Below are 20,698 nucleotides of genomic sequence, written 5' to 3'. Positions count from 1 at the left end.
CCTTTTTTATATTATGAGACAGGGTCTCGCTGAGTTGCTCAGCACCTCGCTTTTGCTGAGTCTGGCTTTGAACTCACAATCCTCCTATCTCAGCCTCCGAGTCGCTGGGATTACAGGCGTGTACCACTGCACCCGGCTACTACTACATTCTTCTAGAGACCTTAGCTCACTGCAAGTTTCCCAGGTATTGGTTCATATTTAACCTGACAATAAGGAAAGCCTCATCTAGAGTAACAGTGCTTTTGATCTAGAAATACACAAAGTGAGGAACCAATAACATTATTGGTGATTGGTGATTGGTAGCCATCTGTTCTTGGCCCTTAGCACGGAGGTCACACTGTGGGGCACAGGTACTGTTAGCTCTTTGAAGATTTGATGGGAACCTTGAATTTACCCCACACCTCCAACTCATAGTGCTTTATATGTAGAAAACATACCTTCTTTCAAACAATTAAATGGTGAGCTTTCTAAAAAATATTTTTTAGATGGACACAATACATTATTTTTATGTGGTGCTGAAGTTCAAACCCAGTGCCTCACACATGCTAGGCAAGTGCTCTGTCACGGAGCTACAACCCCAGTCCCTAAATGGTGAGATCTTGAGACCAAAGGAGATCCAAAAATAACAGGAAACATGGAGCTCTCCCCAGGCTCCTCTTGAAGCTTTACTTCTCAGGCCATGCAAACCTTCAATGAAGCGACCCTGACTAAACCAAAGAACTTTCTGGTCCGTTTCATTCCCAGGAATTGAAATTATCTTAGATTCCTTCCTGACAATTTTCATGATATCTAACAATATTTAAGCCTGATAACAGCATCCTCTGCAGTTTTCCCTGTTGGATAAACAATTTGTCTGTGATCAGGTCCATTCTGTGCATCCTTCAGGAATCTCTTTATAATTGTAACTCTCCTTGGTTTCAGGTATATAGCATGATCAACATTTCACAGCATTATGGCTACAAAAAATGCTGGACAATCCTGAACTTAATCATTAGTCACTATTAATAATGTATGACACAGTAAAGTTCATCAGTAGAAAACAATTTATTAAATAAAAATTTCAAAGGTAGAAGCAATTAATTTTTAACATATCTAACATTCATTAAAAAAAAAATACTCAATAGAATGAAAGATTTTTCCTTCAGAAGATGGATACCCTGTGGTTAAAATCCGTCATCACATATACAATTAATCACTTTGAGGTAACTTTGTTTCACAAAATACCTTTATACAAAAAGGGAACACTAAGGAATGTCCCCAAAGAGGTAAACAAACATGAATAACTGAAAACAAGGATTATACCTTTTTGTGTGTGTGGTACTGGGGGTGGGGAGATTGAACCCTTGGGCACTATACCACTGAGCTATACCCCCAACCTTTTCATTTTGAGACAGGGTCTCATTGAGCTGCCAAGGCTGGCCTTGAACCCGAGATTCTCCTGCCTCAGCCTTCCAAATTGCTGGGATTAAAGGTATGTGTCACTGTGTTCAGCTCCTTTCAGATACAATTCTTATGATTGAATCTATAAAATCAAATTAGTCCTAAAATCTTAGACTTACAAATGTAAAGCTTAGATCCAAAAATTAATCCATCTTTAAAGTTGGTAAAAAATTTGTCAAACTCTTTTTCTAAGTCATACAAAAATGCATTTATCATACCTATAAATTTAGACTTTGTGAAGTTTGGAGCACATCTGTACTGAAAAAAAATAGTGTTGAATTTTGTATGGTAAAAGAATTTTATGTTAACAAGATTAAACAGGAATACAGAAAACAAAACAAAAAACAGGAACTCTGCACACTGTACACACTGTATCCCCCTTTGGATAAAAGTCATTTTCACAGTTTAACCAAACACTGCTTTTATAGCAAAGCTAAATTATGAATCTTAAACACGAGCCAAGTGACAATGTTCAAATATCAAAAGACGAGGAAAACAGCGTTTTATTCTGTTTGAAAATCATTCAATATGTGACAGAGACTTTCATGCTCTCTTGATGGAAGATCAATGATGTAAAACAAGTTAAGGAAGATACGTGTAACATAATATGAAAGTGCACAAAAACATGACATTTCACATTTTGCAATCTGGTTTACTACAAAGAAATGTCAAGATCTTATGGTATTCTATGGAAGCTTATATACTGAAGCAGTAAGATTTTTATATCTTAATCTAAGACTGTCAAATAAGGCAAGGGATGGAGCTCAGTGGTAGAGTGCTTGCCTAACATGCATGAAGCCCTAGGTTCAATCCTCAGTAGTAAATAATAATAATAAAGTAAAAAATAATGGAATGATTTTTCAGTTAGGTTTTTTGTTTGTTTGGTTGGTTTTTTGGTACCAGAGATTAACCACTGAGCAACATCCCTAGCCCTTTTTTATTTTTTGTTTTGAGACAGTCTTGCCAAGTTGCTTAGGGCCTTGCTAAGTTGCTGAGGCTGGCCTTAAACTTGCAATCCTCCTGCCTCAGCCTCCCAAGTTGCTGGGAATACAGGTGTTTGCCACCACACCTGGCTCAGTTTTTTAATGTAATATTTTATCTTGGATTAAAAACGAGGTTATAGGGGTCCTTCCGGCGTCGCCGGAGTGAATTGATCCGGGAGTTGAAGAGGGCTCCAAAGGTGGGAAGTGAAGTCAGTGCCTCAGTTGCCGGTGGTGTATGTTTTGTGTGCAACTGTTTTATAACCCACAAAAAGAGAAGAAATACTGCAGTGAATGAAGATTCCTCTGCATTTTAGCATTGCTTTTTCTACTCTAGTTGGCTTTTGAATGAGGATGACAATGGAAGAGATGAAGAATGAAGCTGAGACCACTTCTATGGTTTCTATGCCCCTCTATGCAGTTATGTATCCTGTGTTCAATGAGCTAGAAAGAGTAAATTTGTCTGCAGCTCACTGAGAGCCGCTTTCATTAAGGCTGAAAAAGAAAATCCAGGTCTCACACAAGACATCATTATGAAAATTTTAGAGAAAAAAAGTGTAGAAGTTAACTTCACAGAGTCCCTTCTTCGAATGGCAGCTGATGATGTAGAAGAGTATATGATTGAACGACCAGAGCCAGAATTCCAGGACCTAAATGAAAAGGCACGAGCACTTAAACAGATTCTCAGTAAGATCCCTGATGAGATCAATGACAGAGTGAGATTTCTGCAGACAATCAAGGATATAGCTAGTGCAATAAAAGAACTTCTTGATACAGTGAATAATGTCTTCAAGAAATATCAATACCAGAACCGCAGGGCACTTGAACACCAAAAGAAAGAATTTGTAAAGTACTCCAAAAGTTTCAGTGATACCCTGAAAACATATTTTAAAGATGGCAAGGCAACAAATGTGTTCATAAGTGCCAACCAACTAATTCATCAAACCAACTTGATACTTCAGACCTTCAAAACTGTGGCCTGAAAGTTGTATATGTTAAGAGATGTACTTCTCAGTGGCAGTCTTGAACTGCCTTTATCTGTAAATTTTAAAGTTTGTATAAATTATCAGTCCCTCCTGAAGGGATCTAATCCAGGATGTTGAATGGGATTATTGCCATCTTACACCATATTTTTGTAAAATGTAGCTTAATCATAATCTCACACTGAAGATTTTGCATCACTTTTGCTATTATCATTCTTTTAAGAATTATAAGCCAAAAGAATTTACGCCTTAATGTGTCATTATATAACATTCCTTAAAAGAACTGTAAATATTGGTGTTTGTTTCTGACATTTTAACTTGAAAGCGATATGCTGCAAGATAATGTATTTAACAATATTTGGTGGCAAATATTCAATAAATAGTTTACATCTGTTAAAAAAAAAAAAAAAAAACAAGGTTATAAATTTGGGGTGGCAGAACTAAAAGGGATAACCCATTTTCCTGCACTTGCTTCTTGTAGGGCAATAGATCATGTTCCTTTTTTCTCTTTCTCAATTCAGAAACTATTCCTCTCCATCACCTCATTACTGGCTTAACATGACTTCCTGTAACACTCTTTCCTTTGCCAAATCAGATCTTTGAAATATGCCCATGCAAAACATGACTTTTAGTCTTAATTTATACAAAGACATAAATATTCACAATAGCACAATCAAATGTGACCATATACATAATAAAAAGGATATTAATTTTTCTGAGTTTAGATGACAAAATAACTTCTCCAAAGGTGGATAGCGCTTCAGTGAGGGCACGCATCCCAAGAGAATCAGTTTATGTTTGGCTCTGGTTATAGCAACATTAAGACGTCGCCAATCTTTCAAGAGTTCACCAAGCTGTAAAATAAGTAATTTAAAATTATTTGAGTTTTCTTATATTACATATTTGTTTTGACAAAGAACTTGGTTTATCCTGAATTATTTCCCTACTTTTAAAATATAAGTTATAAAAAAGATTCATCAACACAATTACAATTCTAGGCAGCTAGAAAAACTTGTCAATTTCAAATATTTTATGTTGTGATATTCTAGCCACATTTTATAAATATTAATTACATATAGCAAAAATCAAGGACTAAAGTTATCTCCACTCACCGCAGCATTATTTGTAATAGTAATAAAAATTGTGAAAATACTCAGGAGTAGTTAAATAGGACATGTCTATACATTGGTAACTATGAAACAAAAAATAAAACTCCCCTTTGTGTACTTGCATGGAAAGATTTCTAACATATTTTAATCGGAAAAAGCAAAGTCCAGAATATTATCTATAAGATTGCAAACAAAAAGAAAACTAAAAAAAGTGAGTATCTGTCATATAAGAATTGAGTGGATGAGCAGTAGTATTTTGTTGTTGTTGTTGTTGTTGTTGTTACTGGGAATTGAATCCAGGGGCACTCAACCACTGACCCATATCCCCAGTGCTCCCTTGTGGGGCACTGGGTTCGATCCTCAGCACCACATAAAAATAAATAAAATAAAGGTATTGTGCCCATCTATAACTAAATATATATATATATAAAAAGACGGTTCTATGTTTAAAATGCCTAGCCATGAGTAGTGGTGCAGACTATGATCCCAGAAACTCAGGAGGCTGAGGCAGGAACATCGCAAATTCTAGGCCATCCTGGACAACTTAGTGTGACCCTGTCTCAAAATAAAAAAGGGTGGAGGTGTAGCTCGGTGGTAAAGCACCCCTGGTTCAATGCCCAATGCCAATTAAAAAGAAAAAGAAAAAAAAAGCCTCAGGCACAATAGTTGAGAGGTGGAAGCAACCCAAATGTGCATCCATGGATAAATAAAATATGGTACCTATAGACAATAGAAACTTCTAGGCCTTAGAAAGAAAGGAAATACTGACATATGCTACAACATGGATGAACACAAGTGAAATAAGCTAGTCACAAAAAGACAAATACTGGTTGATTTCTCTTATACCCACAAAAGTCAAATTCAGAAACAGAGGGTAGAATGGACTGAAGGAGGGTATAATGGAGAGTTCTTCATGAGTACAGAGGTTTTTTTTTACTAAAAAGAGGCAGGAGGATCTCAAGTTTAAGGCCAGCATGGGCAAAGTAGGAAGATCCTGTTTCAAAATAAAAAGGGAACTTGGGCACTTGTATATAATCCCAGGGGATAACAGGCAGGAGGACTGCAAGTTCAAGGCTAGCATCAGCAATTGAGCAAGGCCCTAAATAACTGAGTGAGGCACTAAGCAATTTATAGAGACACTGTCTCAAAATTTAAAAAACAAATAAAAAGGGATGTAACTCAGTGGTAAAGCACACCTCCTCTCAAAAAAAAAAAAAAAAAGAAAGGTTAAAAGGTTAAGTTTCATGTTTTGTTTTTTGGTTTTTGTTTTTGTTTTTCACTTTTTAAACTACAGTTTAAAAAGGAGAGTGCTAGGGGTGTAGCTCAGTGGTGGAGCACTTGCCTAGCACACACAGGCCCTGGACCCAAAATGAAAAAAAAAAGAGAAAGATACGACAGATAGGCTCGACAGATTGGCTGATTCCCCAAATGAGTCAGTAGCAAATACAATCAACTTACGGTTCCATCTTTATTACTTCTAACAAAAGACACTAGGATGATTCTTTTGTCTCTTCCTTGGTATTTATCTACTGTATTAACTTCAACCATCCCAACAGAAGAATGTACCAACAAATTGTTGATGACCTTTAATTGCTGCCTGTATGGTGCAATGATACCAATATCAGAGGGATTACATCCAGCCTAAACAAAAAAGGACACAATTTTAAATGAAGAATCCTGACTTTTAATTTCTTAAGCTTTACTAAATTTATAAATGTCTACATTATGGACTCAACTGATGTTTAACAGATATTCCCATTTCAAGGAGTAAATACAATTACTGAATTGGCTATAAGTCTACATCCATATTTCCCACCACTCCTGAGGTTTTTAGAGATCCATGCAGGATAATGGCTTATAGGCCACTAAAAAAGTTGCCACACAAAAGAACAGCACACAGAAAACCCATCCCAACGTAAAAAGATCCCAATGCCTGATCATATTAACTACAGCACAGTAGTGACACAATTAGAATCATCTGACATTACAAAATGATCCTAAATGGAAAATCCAAAAGTCCTTATTAAAAAACACATCTTAGGCTGGGGATATAACTCAGTTGGTAGAGTGTTTGCCTTGCGAGCACAAGGCCCTGGGTTCAATCCCCAGCACAGGAAAACACACACACACACACACACACACACACACACACACATACACACCTTAGATTAATTTTCTCAAAATAAAGCAAAAACAATTGGGTTTCATTACTTCTATGTTAACAAGGGTTGACACTAGATCTTAAGTTTCCTACAGCTTAATTACACTTTATTATTCTGCTCCTTAATATTGATTAGTCTTAAAAATTCTAAATTACCTTAATAAACATCGAGGTCAGAAAAACTATGAGTTTGGCTTCTGTTACATTGCTCACACCACCTTTTTCAACTTGTTCAGGTGCTGGAACCTGAGTTAAAAAAAAATATGTAGTTCACTTATAATACAATCTCTAAAGTTAAGAATACTTAAGTGTGCCGGTAGCCATAGAAACTCCACTAGTATGGTTTGGAGACAGGAGAAACAGTATTAAAGTTGAAGTGGAAAAAAAAAATCAATAAAAATGAATATGGCGCACACCTGTAATCCCAGCAGCCCTGGAGGCTGAGCAGGAGGATTCCAAGTTCAAAGCCAGCCTTAACAACTCAGCAAGGCCCTAAGCAACTCAGTGAGACCTGCCTCTAAATAAAATACAAAATAAGGCTGGGGATGTGGCTCAGTAGTTCAGTGGTCAAGTGCCCCTGAGTTCAATCCCTAGTACTCAAAAAAAAGATTATGAGCACTTTCAAAAAGGAACATGAGGGCAACTCAACCTGAACATGCCATACAGTTCAGACGAGAATCTCTAGGAAGGCTGACTGTATATTGGGTTTCATATAATTTACTCTATTACCTTCCCTTTTATAGGAATCAAGGCAGACAAGACAGTAATTTACCCAAGGCCTCAAAACAGATCCTGACCCAAGATTCAAACTCAGACCTGGTTCTAGTATCAGTGTTCTTTACATTTTTTTGCTCCCTTTTATACACATAATGGAACAGATAAGGGTCCTAGGCTCTACCAAACCTGATAAAATTCTCTAAGGAATACTTCACTCCTACACTATCTCTATGCAACCTCGATTACTTTGTTTCATCTCTTTTATTTATTTTTAAATTTTTGGTACTGGGGTTTGAATCCAGGCGTGCTTAATCACTGAGCCACATCCCCAGCCCTTTTCATTCTTTATTTTGAATCAGGGTATCATTAAGTTACTGAGGGCCTCATTAAGTTGCTGAGGCTATGAACTTGGAATCATCCTCCTGGCAAGCCACTATTTTTAACAGGCTGACAACCTGACTTAGTAAAAAGACAAGTATTATTTTGGGGGTGCTAGGGATTAAATCCAGGACCCCACACATGCTGAAATAGTGCTGTACCACTCAGTCACACCCCAGCCCAAAAGACAATTATTTTAGAGGAGTATGCATATATATATAACTGGTTACTATACTTTTATTTGAACTTCCAACTTAATATTGAGAAGCATTATATAAAACAAGGGTAGATGGGCATGTGGCTCAGTGGTACAGTACTTGCCCTGCACATGGGTTCAATCACTGGCACTGCAAAAATAAATAAATAAATAAGTGAATAAATAAAACAAGCCAGGGGACTGGGGGTGCAGCTTAGTAGCAGAATGCTTGCCTAGCATGTGTGAGGCATTGGGTTCGATTCTCAACACCACATATATATAAATTAAATAAAGGTATTGTGTCCATCTAAATCTAAAACTATTAAAAAAAAAACAAAAAAAAAAACAAGCCAGGTATAGTGGCACGTGCCTATAATCCCAGAGGTTCAAGAGGCTGATGCAGGAGGGTTGAGAGTTCAAAGACAGTCTCAGCAACTTCTTGAGGCCTTAAACAACTTAGCAAGACCCTCTCTCAAAATGAAAAGGGCTAGGGATGTGGCTCATTCGTTAAGTGCCTTTGGTTCAAACTGCCCCTCCAACAAAATGATTAATGATTAATTTTGACATCTATCAACCCCCAAAATAAATCTCCTCCTCCTTCTATAGGCCCAAAATAAATCTCCTTTGGGCCTATAGAAAGAAAAGACTCTTGTGTTGAAGTGTCAGAAGTACCATTAGTTTTGCCTTTCTACCAAGAAGCTTTAAAGAAACATACACTAAATAGAAACTGAGAAATTTAAATAATAGGACAAGGGCCAGGGTTGTGGCTCAGAGGTATAGCACCTGCCTTACACGTGTGAGGCACTGGGTTCAATTCTCAGCACCACATAAAAATAAGTAAAATAAAATAAAGGTATTGTGTTCATCTACAATTACAATAAATAAATAACAGGACAAAAGCAATAAAATTCAAGAAAAAAATTTTTCTTTTACCTTTTCTGTATTAAGAAAACAAACAGGATTGTTTGGCTCAAATACTCCAATCAGCCAAGGATTATCAGAATAATCAGCATAGAATTCCAGTTCCAGCTTTACATCTTTAAAGTTAGGTAGGTGTATCACTGCACTGGCCACTTTCTCTGATCCACACTCCAGCTTTCCTTCATAGGTCAGCTTATTACTTAGGGACATAATTTTACTAAAAAAGTTACAAAAAACAATTTTAAGTTTTGGTACATGAAAATGTATACATTAAAACCACTTATTGCTGAAACTGTTATAAATACCTGTTCATCCTGTACTGCACGGTTAACTGTACAACAGCATTTTGATTCTGCTCCAGCCTCTTGAATAAGCTTTCACTCATGCCAAGAGCACTGTCAAAAAAAAGATCAAATTCAGGTTTATCAGTATACTAATATTGTCCCTTAAAAAGAATCCTGTTTAAAATTAAAATTTAAAGCTGGGCACAATAGTGCATATCTGTAACCCCAGTAGCTCGGGAGGCTGAGGCAGGAGGATGGAGAGTTCAAAGTCAGCCTCAGCAACTTAGTGAGGCCCTGAGCAATTCAGTGAGATCCTGTCTCTAAATAAAAAATAAAAAGGGGTGAGAATGGGGCTGGGGTCGTGGCTCAGTGGTGGAGCACTTGCCTAGCATGTGTGAGGCACTGGCTTTGATTCTCAGCACCACATATAAATAGAAAAAAAAAGGGGGGGTGGCTGAAAATGTAGCTCAGTGGTTAAGTGCCCCTGGGATCACTCTCTGTTCCCACCCCCAATAAATAAATAAATAAAACTTTAAAAAGTTGGTATGGTAGTATGAGCCTGCAGTCCCCAGCTACTTGGGATGCCAAGGCAGGAGGATTACTTGAGGCCATAAGTCAGAGGCTGGCCTGGACAACACAGGGAGAGCCTACCTCTATCATACCAAAACACAACAAAAATTAAATAACTGCCTACCTTGCTTCACGGTTTAGCACCAGAGGAGGAAGCTGCTGATGATCTCCAACCAACACGAATCTCTGAGCAAAAAAAAGTGGTCCCAGGCAAACTGGTTGGCTAATTTGAGATGCTTCATCCACAATACAAAAATCAAAAGTTCTACGGGAAAATATTGGATGGCTTATTCCCATACATGTTGTTGCAACTATAAGCTGAAAACAAATGAAGAAAATAGATTAAGTCATTTAGTATGTAAAAGAAAGGCAGTTTGGTTTTTCCCATTTTTTAAATTAAAAGATCAAAAACAATTTTTTTGGCCCCTAGCAGCAAGAATTCTCCGATATTTAATTCTGAAGCATTTGTAGCATATAAAAGTTGCTTTTAATTTTTTTCTACAAACAAAAAAATCAAGTAAATTTTCAGACACTGAATAACGCTTCCTTAGATGTTTCCATCTGAAAACATTTAAGAGGTAATAAGTTAGTAAATTTCGTTAAAAATGTCCACCAGGACTTTATTCTGGGAGGATGGAGTACTTTTTCTTATTCTTCCCACAAAGTACATCTAAAGCCTGGGATGTGGGCCAGAGATGTAACTCAGTGAAAGAGCACCTGCCTAATAGGCGCAGGGCCCTAGATGTGATCTTCAGCACTGAAAATAAAAACAAAACAAACGGAAAGCATAGCAGACAGAACTGTACACACATACTAGCCAATTATCACAGAGAGGGGAAGAAACCAACAACCACAGCCCATTTCCACTGATGCCAGGAAAGGGCAGTCCAGACTCCAGCCCTCTCCAGGCTGTAACAAGGCACCCTAGTAACCACTGGGTGGTACTGGACGCCAAGCATGCATCAGGTCATTCACCTCTGCAATCAGTAGAGACCACACAGGGAGCCAAACTCCCCCAACCACTCACCCCAAAGAAGGCTGGGGGTGGGGGGGGTGGGGAGTCTGCATTTCCACTCCCACTGAAGTAATGAGGCAGCACGACTTCCTCTGCTACCAGAGCAGCACAGAGCAAGCCAGCTCAAACAGACCGCTTCAGTAACAAATGGCAACATGTTCAAGTTTCAATCAAAACACTCATTATAACTAGAACCAGGAAAATCTTAAATCAAGTGAAAAAAATAGGAAGACTAAGCAAAGAAACAACGATAAAAAGAACCAAAGGAAATTTTAGAACTGAAAATGCAGTAAGTGAAGCCAGGCACAGCGACCCATGACTATAATCCCAGCAGCTCGGGAGGCTGAGGTAAGAGGATCTCAAGTTTAAAGATAGCCTCAGCAAAAGTGAGGAGCTAAGCAACTCAGTGAGACCTGTCTCTAAATAAAATACAAAATTGGGCTGGGGATGTGGCTCAGAGGTCAAGTGTCCCAAAGTTCAATCTCTGGTACCTACCCACCCCCCCAAAAAAAGAGATTGGCAGAATGGCAGGGCACGGTGGCACATGCCGTAACCCCAGCAGCTTGGGAGGCTGAGGCAGGAAGATCACAAGTTTAAAGACAGCCTTAGAAATTTATTGAGACCCTCTGCAACTTAGCAAGACCCTGTCTTTAAATAAAAAATAAAAAGGCTAAGGGCTGGGGATATAGCTCATGTGGTAGAGTGCTTATCTTGCAAGCACAAGGCCCTGGGTTCAATCCCCAGCACCACAAAAAATTTAAAAAATAAAATATAAAAGATATGTTTACCCTGATTTGAACATTACAGAATGTATATATGTATCAAAACATCATATGGCTGGGTGCAGTGGCACAGGCCTGTAATCTCAGCAGCTGGGCTCAGGAGGCTGAGGCAAGAGGATCAAAAGTTCAAAGCCAGCCTCAACAATTCAGCAAGGCCCTAAGCAACTCAGTGAGACCCTGTCTCAAAGTAAATACAAAAAGGGCTGGGGATGTGGCTCAGTGGTTAAACATACCTGGATTCAATTCCTGGTACCAAAAAAAAACAAAAACAAAAAAGAAACAAACAAACAAAACCCCAGAAACCACCAGACTTACAGTGGTGAATAGGTGAACACACTATGGAATAATACTCAACAAAAAAAGGAACAAACTATTAATCTGCACAGCAATCTAGGTGAATATCCAGACAACAGGCAGAGTAAAAAAATGCCAACCCCAAAAGGGTTGTATACTGTATGACTCCATTGATATAACATTCATAAAAATGAAAAAATTATCAGAAATGAAGAACGGATTAGTGGCTCTCGGACTTAGGGAGAATGGGGCAGGAGAGAAAAAGGTGTAGTTATAAAAGACCAACACAAGGGATCCCTGTGGTAACAGAACATCAACTGTTATCAATGTCAAGAACCTAGTTACATGGTACAGAACTGCAAGACATTACCACTGGATAAACGGTGCACTATATCTATTATTTCTCACAACTATATGTGAATCAATAATTAGTTCAAAATACAAAGTTTGTTTTCTTGTGGTGCTGTGACTGAACCCAGGTACTCATTAATGCTAATGCTAGGCAAGTGCTCAAGATATAACCCCAGCCCTCAAAATGCAAACTCTAACTTCTTTTTTTCTTGCAGTGCTGGGTTCGAACGCAGGGCTTTGTGCTTGCAAGGCATGCACTCTACTGACTGAGCTATCTCCCCAGCCCCAAACTCTAACTTCTAACTTAAAAAGTCAATCAGGGGATCTGGGGATGTAGTTCAATGGTAGAGCACTTGCCTAGCATTGGTAAGGCCCTAAGTTTAATTTCAAGCAACATACCCACACAGTCAATCAGACTTGCATCTTAGTCACTTCAAATTTATCAGTAACTGCTATAGATTTAGGTAAAACTGTATTAGTATTAGACAAAGGAGTCGAATCTAATCTAAAGACAAAAATTACACTTGTGATTGATTTTTTTTTTTGGGGGGGAGATACTGGGAATTGAACCCAGGGGCACTTTACCACTGAGCCACATCCCCAGCCCTTTTATTTTTTGAGACAAGGTCTTGTTAAGTTGCTTAAAGTCTCACCAAGTTGTTGAGGCTGGCTACCATACCAGGCTAATTTTAAGTGATTTTTTTTTTCTTTTTTTTGGGTGCTGGGGATCGAACCCAGGGCCTTGTGCTTACAAGGCAAGCACTCTACGGACTGAGCTATCTCCCCAGCCTCTTAAGTGATTTTTAAAGACAAAAATATCAGTTAAGACTTCCCAGTAAAAACACATATTAAATAATAAAGTAAAATAACAATTACATTCTCTACCAAAAAAAAATCTATAAATACTCATCACAAGACTTAAGTATCATTACCTCTGATTTGAACTCACTAAAAAATCCTGATTATTATACTGTTTTCTAGGATATTTAATCTAGAAGAGGAAGCCCTGAGTAATAGTCAAAAATCTCATTTCAGTTCTGTAAGAAACAATGAATTATACATTAATGTACTTGCCCTGTGACACATATATAAATTAATCACATGTAAATCTGGTCAATGTGACTTAACATCCCACAATATCATTTCTCCCGTCATTCCTGCCATAGAAATTACCATCAGTATTACATAGTAATTGTACTTACTTGACTGCTGTAAAGTTCTTCTAGAGGCGCTAAGGATTTAATGGACTTTGATCGACAAATTTCTTCCTCTGTAAATTTCTGGATATCTGGATGAACCTTTTGAGTCTGACCCAAACGCAAAAATCCTATTTGAAACTTGGCTAACTTCAAAAGTATATTGTCAACAGCAGAGTGTGTATAGCTGGTCAACAAAACACTAAAACCACAGGCATAGAGGATTCTTACCTAATAAAGAAAGAAAATGAGCATTACTTTTCATTCCAGATAATTTTTAACATGCTTATATTTTTACACAGAATAAGAGCTAAATAGGAAGTATAAGTGAGAACTAAGCCAAGTAACTTTAAAAATTTATAAGGCCAAAATATTTTTAAAAATTTTATGGCATTATTACTATATGTTATTAATAATATGAATAATAAAATTGAATATATGTAAACTTTTAACTGTATGTGGCACACAGTTGTCAAGCAATAAATATTTGCTGCCATCATTATGATTACTCTAAAACTGCTTAGAAATTTAACAACATGAAAAAAAAAAATCCAAGAAAATCGATTTCAATCTTTTTTGTATAATTCACCATTTGTAAAGGAAAAGGAAAACACTGACATACCATACACCAATAGAAAAAGATCTTAAAAAATTCTAAATGCAAGAAGTCTGAAACAGGATTCTATTGACAATTTAGTTTTGTTATTTCTCACATCATTCTAAAAAGCTGATTTGAAATAAATATTCTGCATTAAAGTTCAGCCATTTTGATATCAAATTCTGAATTGAGAAGCTGATAAATATCTAGGTTCTAACTTTTTTTTTTCTTTTTGCAGTGCTGGGGATTGAACCCAGGGCCTCTTGCAAGCACTCTATCAACGGAGCTATACCCACAGCCCAATATCTAGGTTCTAAACAAAATAACAATAACCTTACAAGAGTACATATTGTAGTTGTTTTTCCTGTCCCAGGCATACCCACAATGAGGGTATAGTCTTTTGAAAGAAGAACCTTTTTCATTGCTTGTCTCTGAGGCTTATTCAAACCTGCATTTAAAATAAAAAGTAAAAAGAAAAAGGGTATTAAATTTCAGGGAATAAATTCACTAATTTATTAGAAAAGGAGTCTCAATCTGAATTTGTTCTTACATATATCTTTTCAAAGTTAAAAAAAGAGTTGGTAACTTTTTTTTTTCTCCCTTTTGGTACCAGGGATTGAACCCAGGGACACTTAACCACAGAGCCACATCCCCAGTGCTTTTTATTTTCAGACAGGGTCTCACTAAGTTGCCTAGAGTCTTGAAAAATTACTGAGGTTGACCTTGAACTGTGGTCCTCCTACCTCAGCCTCCCTAGTTATTGGGATCACAGATGTACCCCACTGCACCCAGTCTTATTATGGTGACTTTTAAGGATATACATGAACTACTTGCAAAAAAGCCTCTACCTAGAATTCCAAGAGAAATCAATCAAGAAATTAGACTATTTTTTGGTATAAGTAAAACCAAGAAAAATTAACCAAAGTGCTAATTATAGCATACCCTTTAGAATGCTGGCAACTGTATCCTTTGCATCATGTGGAAGAACAGAACTGAGGTAGGGTACAAACTGAGGTTCACGAAAGTCAATGATTAAATCTCGAAGTTTTTTGCTGAAAAGGAGATCCATACTTTTAGTAATATTCCTCAGAAAAGTGGGGATAAATTCAGATTCATTCATTGTTACAAACCTGGCATTAGTGTTTTCCATCAATTTAGAGAGATTTCCTAAAGGGGTGTCTATATCACAATTTTTTTCTTCTTGGTCTATTCTGAACAGAGTTGATTCTGCAAGTACTGACAAGTTCCTAAAACAGCAGAACAAATACACATGAATATTTTTCGTTTTTACATGGTCTATATAAGAAATAAACTGCTATCTGCTAAAAGAGTTGATAAGCTAAAATAACTATTAAAATGGCTAACATAACAACAAAAGGCTACAACCCCTCATTCACACTTGCCAGTCAAAGACAACATGAGGACACGACTGGCGGGAAAGCAGAGAAAGGGAGGGTATAAGACATCAAGGTCAAAGCAATCAATAACCAGGAACCTGTAACATTTGCTGAAAATACCCTTGACCCTACACTCTAACACAAACTCAGCATCTCCAGAAGGTTCTGAGTCCCTGGCTCCTCCTTCCTCCAGCCTGAAGGACAGGTCTCCTTCCTGACACTTCTTCCCACTCCTCTATCTGCTCCCTAAACCCTGCCATGCCTAGAGTCCCTTCCCTGGTCCACTGTGCTGCTCTTATGGTTTTCCTTCAGACTGTCCAAACTTTAGGTTTGAATATTTGCAGGCACCAAGATCTCTCCGGCTAAAACCCAGGCTACAGAAGTTCAATATATAAAATGGAACTTTTCATCCCTGCTGAACCTGAGCCTCTCCTCTGGATGGGATCTTAGCACTTGTATCCACTGCTGCATTGACCTGCCCTCTCCCTCACTCTCTTTCCAGCCCCCGTACCTAATCAGTATCTGACTACCTGCCAATTTTACTTTCGAGTTTATCAAAGTCACTATGTCCCCTCTGTCAATGCAACTTTGGCCTTTATCACCTCTAGCCTGGGTCACTACAATATCTTCCTGGTTTCTCTTTCACTTTGCTTCTGTTAATTAATTCAAATCTCCCCAATGCATTCACAACGAAATGCAAGATCAATTACCATGTATTCTTTAAAACCCTTTAATAAAAGCTGGGCATGGTGGTGTACCCCAGCAACCCTGGAGGCTGAAGCAGGAAGATCACAAGTTCAAAGCCAGTCTCAGCAATTTAGCGAGGCCCCAAGGAACTTAGCAGATCTTGTCTCAAAATACAAAAATCAGAACTGGGGATATAGCCCAGTTGGTAGAGTGTTTCCTTTGCATGCACAAGGCCCTGGGTTCAATCCCCAGAATCATGAATTAATGAATGAATAAATAAATAAATAAATAAGAGCCAGGGATGTGGCTCAGTGATTAAGTGTCCCTAGGTTCAATTCCTACCAAAAAACAAAAACAAAAACAAAATAAACACTTCAATAATACATCAAAATAAATAAAAATTTCCAAACACAGTATATTAAATCTCTCTGACCTGACCTCTTCAATCATTCCCTTCTTTATATTTTACATTCCAGAAATAACTACCTGCATTCCCCTGACAACTCCATGTGATACTGTATATATCATAGGATAATAGCTTTGTGCAGTGTTTGCTTGGGCTTCTGTATGCTTTTTCCCATTACTTCACTAGGCTAATTTATTAATCCACGAGATCAAGATCCAGAATTAACTTTTTCAAAAAGCATTCCTGAGCCTCCTAAAATCGGGTTAAATGCCTTTCTTCTGTGTTTTCATCAATTCAAACACTTAACATATTACATTGAAAATACAGCTTGGCACAGCGTCACATACTTGTAATCCCATCTACTCAGGAGGCTAAGGCAGGAGGATCCAAAGTGAGCCTCAGCAACTTAGTGTGACCCTATCTGGAAATTAAAAATAAAAAGGATTGGGGATATCGTTCAGAGGTAGAGAGCTTATTTAGCATTTGAGAGGCCCTGAATTCTATCCCCAGTACAAAAAAAAAGGTTAATAATCAATTTTATTAATTGATTCTATTAATTGATTCTATTGTATGAATTCTACCTCACTAAAAAAAAAAGTGAGGGGCCAGAGCTGTGGTTAGTGTTAGAGCGCTTGTTTCCCACATATGCTGGGTTTGATCCTCAGCACCACATAAAAATAAACATAAAGATATTGTGTCCATCTACAACAACAACAAAAAAAGTTCAAAAAAAATGAGCTGGGCACAGCTGGGCACATCTGTAATCCCAGCAGCTGGGGAGGCTGAGGCAGGAGGATTCAAAGCCAACCTCACCAAAAGCAAGGCACTAAGCAACTCAGTGAGACCCTGTCTCTAAATAAAATACGAAGTAAGGCTGAGGATGTGGCTTATGGTTGAGTGCCCCTGAGTTCAATCTCCAGTACTCACCTCCCAAAAAATAAATACTGATACCTGCTACAAAATGATGAATCAGGGCTGGGTATATAGCTCAGCTGGTAGAGTGCTTGCAAAAGGCCCTGAGTTCAATCCCCAGTACCAAAAAAAAAAAAAAAATGATGACTCTGAGAATCAATATGTTAAATGACAAAAACCAGTTGCATAGAGACCACATTAACTTGAAATGTTCATAAGAGGTCAATTTATAGATACATAGAGTAGGCTAGTAGTTGCCTGGCAGCGGAAAGTTGAAGGGAAGCAGGGGTACAGAGTGACTGCAGAGGTTTCTTTTGGGGGTTATGAAAATGTTCTGAAACTGATTGTGGTGATGGTTGTACAACTCTTATTTTTTTCATGGCATTACTGGGTATAGAACTCGTATGCTAGGCAAGTATTCCACCACAAAGCAACATCCTCAGCCTTTTAAAATTTTATTGAGACAGTCTTGCAAAGTTGCTGAGGCTGACCTGGAACTTAAGATCCTCCTGCCTCATCTTCCTGAATAGCTGGGATTATAAGCCTGCACCACTGTGCCCAGCTATGATTCTTTGAATATATGAAAAACCATGAAACTGTACACTTTAAATGCATGAATTACCTATCAATGAGCTGTCGTCAAAAAAGTAGTATTTCATTACCTGTCTAATAAACAAGTTACTGTTGTCATGTTAATCTCCTTCACATATCCTCTAGACAAAGCAAACAGTGTTCTCTCTTCTCCACTTAAAATAATTCTGTCACCTGCCATTAGGTTTGTGACAGGCATGGCACCCTTTTTACGTTGGAAATTATGTAAATACTGTCCATCACAAACTCTCTTTACATGTTCTGTTCTGATCAGGTTTCCAATGCAGTTGCCACTCTCCTCCCTATGAAAGAGAAAAAAGAAAAAGCTTCCATTTACATCAGATAAGTACTATTTGTACTTTTCTACAATTTTCTTCACCTGGCCTCTGAAAACTAATGCTGAGTCTGTCCTTTCTACATCTTTCACAATCTACAATAATGTGATAGAAAGACTAAGTAAACATTCCCTCTGTTTTTAAAAAAAATCTTTGTTGTTGTTCATTTTTCATTTGGTGATAGGGATTGAACCCAGGGCCTCATGCATGCCAGGCAAGGATTTTACCACTGAGCTTTCTCCCCTGACCTTCCACTCGTTTTTAAATGATCTATCACCCCTCCTTGTTCCACCCACAGGTTGGGAACAAGGTGTTCTGAACAAGGTGTTTATTGGCACATGGATCCTTGATCAATACATCAGTACCCCCACATCCTGAGCTGATAAATACAACATTACAGAAGACAAACCATAATAATCTCCTGAACTAAATGTGAAGAAAGGAATAACTTATTTCTTTAGTATTTATAAGAGGATTTATAACATTGCTATTTAAAATAATGACATGCACTGGGAATGGGAGTGCACGCTTATGACTCAGGAAGCTGAAACAGGAGGATCCCAAGATTGAGAAGAGCCTTAGCAACTTAGTGCAACTCTGTCTCAAAAGTTAAAAAAAAAAAAAAAAAAGGTGGGGGGTGGGAGCAGTACTGGGGATGTTGCTCAGTGGTTAAACACCCTGGGTTCAATTCCTAAAACCATAAATAAATAAATATATATATGAATAAATAACAAGAAAGCTGATAATTCCACTACTTATTTTTTTAATTAAAAAAATGTATTTACTTAGAAGCATTCAGAAAGTCAACAAAACAGCTGCAACTTTTTTTTTTTGCAATTAGAGTGGTATACAGTTAACAGAACAACAATTATTTCATATAAGCTGCATCAGAGACAACTAAAGATGAAAAACTACCATCCCCATGTGTAACTAATTTGTGCTGTGCACTGACAAGAGCCTGCTTTAAATTCCCATACCAATTTACAAGCCCCATACTGTACCAGGCAAGGTTAGTGGCTACTGAAAATACCACAGGACAGGGCTATCTAAAGACACATTCAGTAGTGTGTTAACTACACAAAACAAGACACTGTACAGTTTAAAAACAAATCTTACCCAGCCTTACATTTCAATTTTTTTCTTGAAAAGAAGTGAGTTGTGTATAGGGGGGTTAAAAGCTTTATAGACAAGAAAAGAAAAACTGCACTAGAACCAACATATCCATCATCATCTTCTTCCTCTTCATCTTCCTCTTCCTCCTTATCCTCTTCATCTTCCTCATCTTCCTCCTCTTCCTTTTCTTGCTTTTGTCAGCCTTGACAACTCCCATTTTTTGCTGCATCTGCTTTTCCTTTAGCTCCATAGGCAGCAATATCCTTTTCGTATTTTCCTTCAGCTCAGCAGCTTTCTTTTCATGAGTCTGCTTATCATCTGCAGCAATGTCGTTCCACATCTCTCCCAGTGTCTTTGCAACATCACCAATGGACAGGCCAGGACGTTCTCCTTTGATTTTTGGGTGATACTCAGAAGAGAACAAGAAGGCCAACGGAGGCCTCTTGGGTGCATTGGAATCCTTGAACTTCTTTTTTGTCTCCCCCTTAGGAGGGATATAGGTTTTCATTTCTCTTTCATAACAGCCTTGTCTGACTTTGCCAGGTCTTCACATTTTCCTTCCTCTTTAGCAGACATGTCTTCCACTTCTCTGAGCACATCTTAGAAAACTCTGAAAAGCTGACTGAAGTGTCTGGGTGCTTCTTCTTGTGCTCCTCCGGGCAAGTTTGCACAAAGAATGCATGTGATAACATTTTGCCTCTCGGCTTCTTAGGATCTCCTTTGTCCATATTTAGTTGTTCTTCCTCAGTGAGGCACAGAGCTGCCCAGGGCTGTTCGGCTCTCACTGCCCAGGCACTATCTCTATGGAGCTCAATGCACTGCAATGGCTGTGAGAGCAGGAGGTAGAGGCCAATTCCACTACCTCTCAGAAATAAGTATTTAGCATTTACAACCTCTCAGACACTACTATTAAATACTACACAACCTCAAACATGTTGGCATGTATGCTTGACATATTTGTTATACTTATGCAATCTACAGCAATATAAACTTTCTCCACTGTAATGTTTTCTAAATTAAAGTCTAATATTAGGGAAACAAAGATTCAATTATTACTAAAGTCACACTATTATCAACTTATTCTAGAAAAACAAAACTGGAATTAATGCAACTAAATTTCACTTATAGAAAAATACTATGCGAAGATATAAAAAATCCTAATAATTTATCCTTTATATAGATAAATCGGAAAAAAATGAACACCCCGAGGAAAATGAGATAGACCTTTACAAAATGTGAATCTATATCAAAATAGAAAATATACACTTTTAAAACACTAGTA

General features: G+C 37.7%; 2 protein-coding genes and 1 pseudogene across 10 annotated transcripts in view; 1 reads left to right on the top strand and 2 right to left on the bottom strand.

Annotated features, from left to right (window-relative positions):
• Nucleotides 1-1,006: 1,006 nt before the first annotated feature.
• SLC25A16 (solute carrier family 25 member 16) overlaps nt 1,007-20,698 on the bottom strand; it is an 89,750-nt gene continuing 70,058 nt past the window's right edge. For 6 of the 8 annotated variants that reach the window (XM_079135751.1, XM_079135753.1, XM_079135754.1 and 3 more), the window contains 12 exons: nt 18,040-18,270; nt 15,106-15,222; nt 14,918-15,027; nt 14,314-14,423; nt 13,384-13,608; nt 9,864-10,057; nt 9,191-9,280; nt 8,898-9,102; nt 6,830-6,919; nt 5,971-6,153; nt 4,111-4,257; nt 1,007-2,012 (listed from right to left, as the gene is read on the bottom strand). In XM_079135751.1, the coding sequence (XP_078991877.1) occupies nt 1,944-2,012; nt 4,111-4,257; nt 5,971-6,153; nt 6,830-6,919; nt 8,898-9,102; nt 9,191-9,280; nt 9,864-10,057; nt 13,384-13,608; nt 14,314-14,423; nt 14,918-15,027; nt 15,106-15,222; nt 18,040-18,270 (1,771 nt within the window). In that variant the 3' untranslated portion in view covers nt 1,007-1,943. The remainder of the gene's footprint in view (nt 2,013-4,110; nt 4,258-5,970; nt 6,154-6,829; nt 6,920-8,897; nt 9,103-9,190; nt 9,281-9,863; nt 10,058-13,383; nt 13,609-14,313; nt 14,424-14,917; nt 15,028-15,105; nt 15,223-18,039; nt 18,271-20,698) is intronic. The other 2 variants (XM_079135744.1, XM_079135749.1) reach the window with 1 other exon arrangement.
• LOC306658639 (programmed cell death protein 10-like) lies at nt 2,570-3,783 on the top strand. Its single transcript, XM_079135820.1, is given in 2 exon segments — nt 2,570-2,889; nt 2,892-3,783. Coding segments are annotated over 2 exon segments (633 nt in total). The 5' UTR covers nt 2,570-2,768; the 3' UTR covers nt 3,404-3,783.
• On the bottom strand, nt 19,582-20,269 carry LOC306660221 (high mobility group protein B1-like; annotated as a pseudogene). The gene has a single exon. The product of its transcript is annotated as a high mobility group protein B1-like (transcript).

This window comes from Sciurus vulgaris (assembly GCF_902686455.1).
Source record: "Sciurus vulgaris genome assembly, chromosome: 4".
NCBI classification, from domain to species: domain Eukaryota; kingdom Metazoa; phylum Chordata; class Mammalia; order Rodentia; family Sciuridae; genus Sciurus; species Sciurus vulgaris.
Note: the sequence above shows the minus strand (reverse complement) of the source record. Positions and strands in the feature narration are given on the sequence as shown.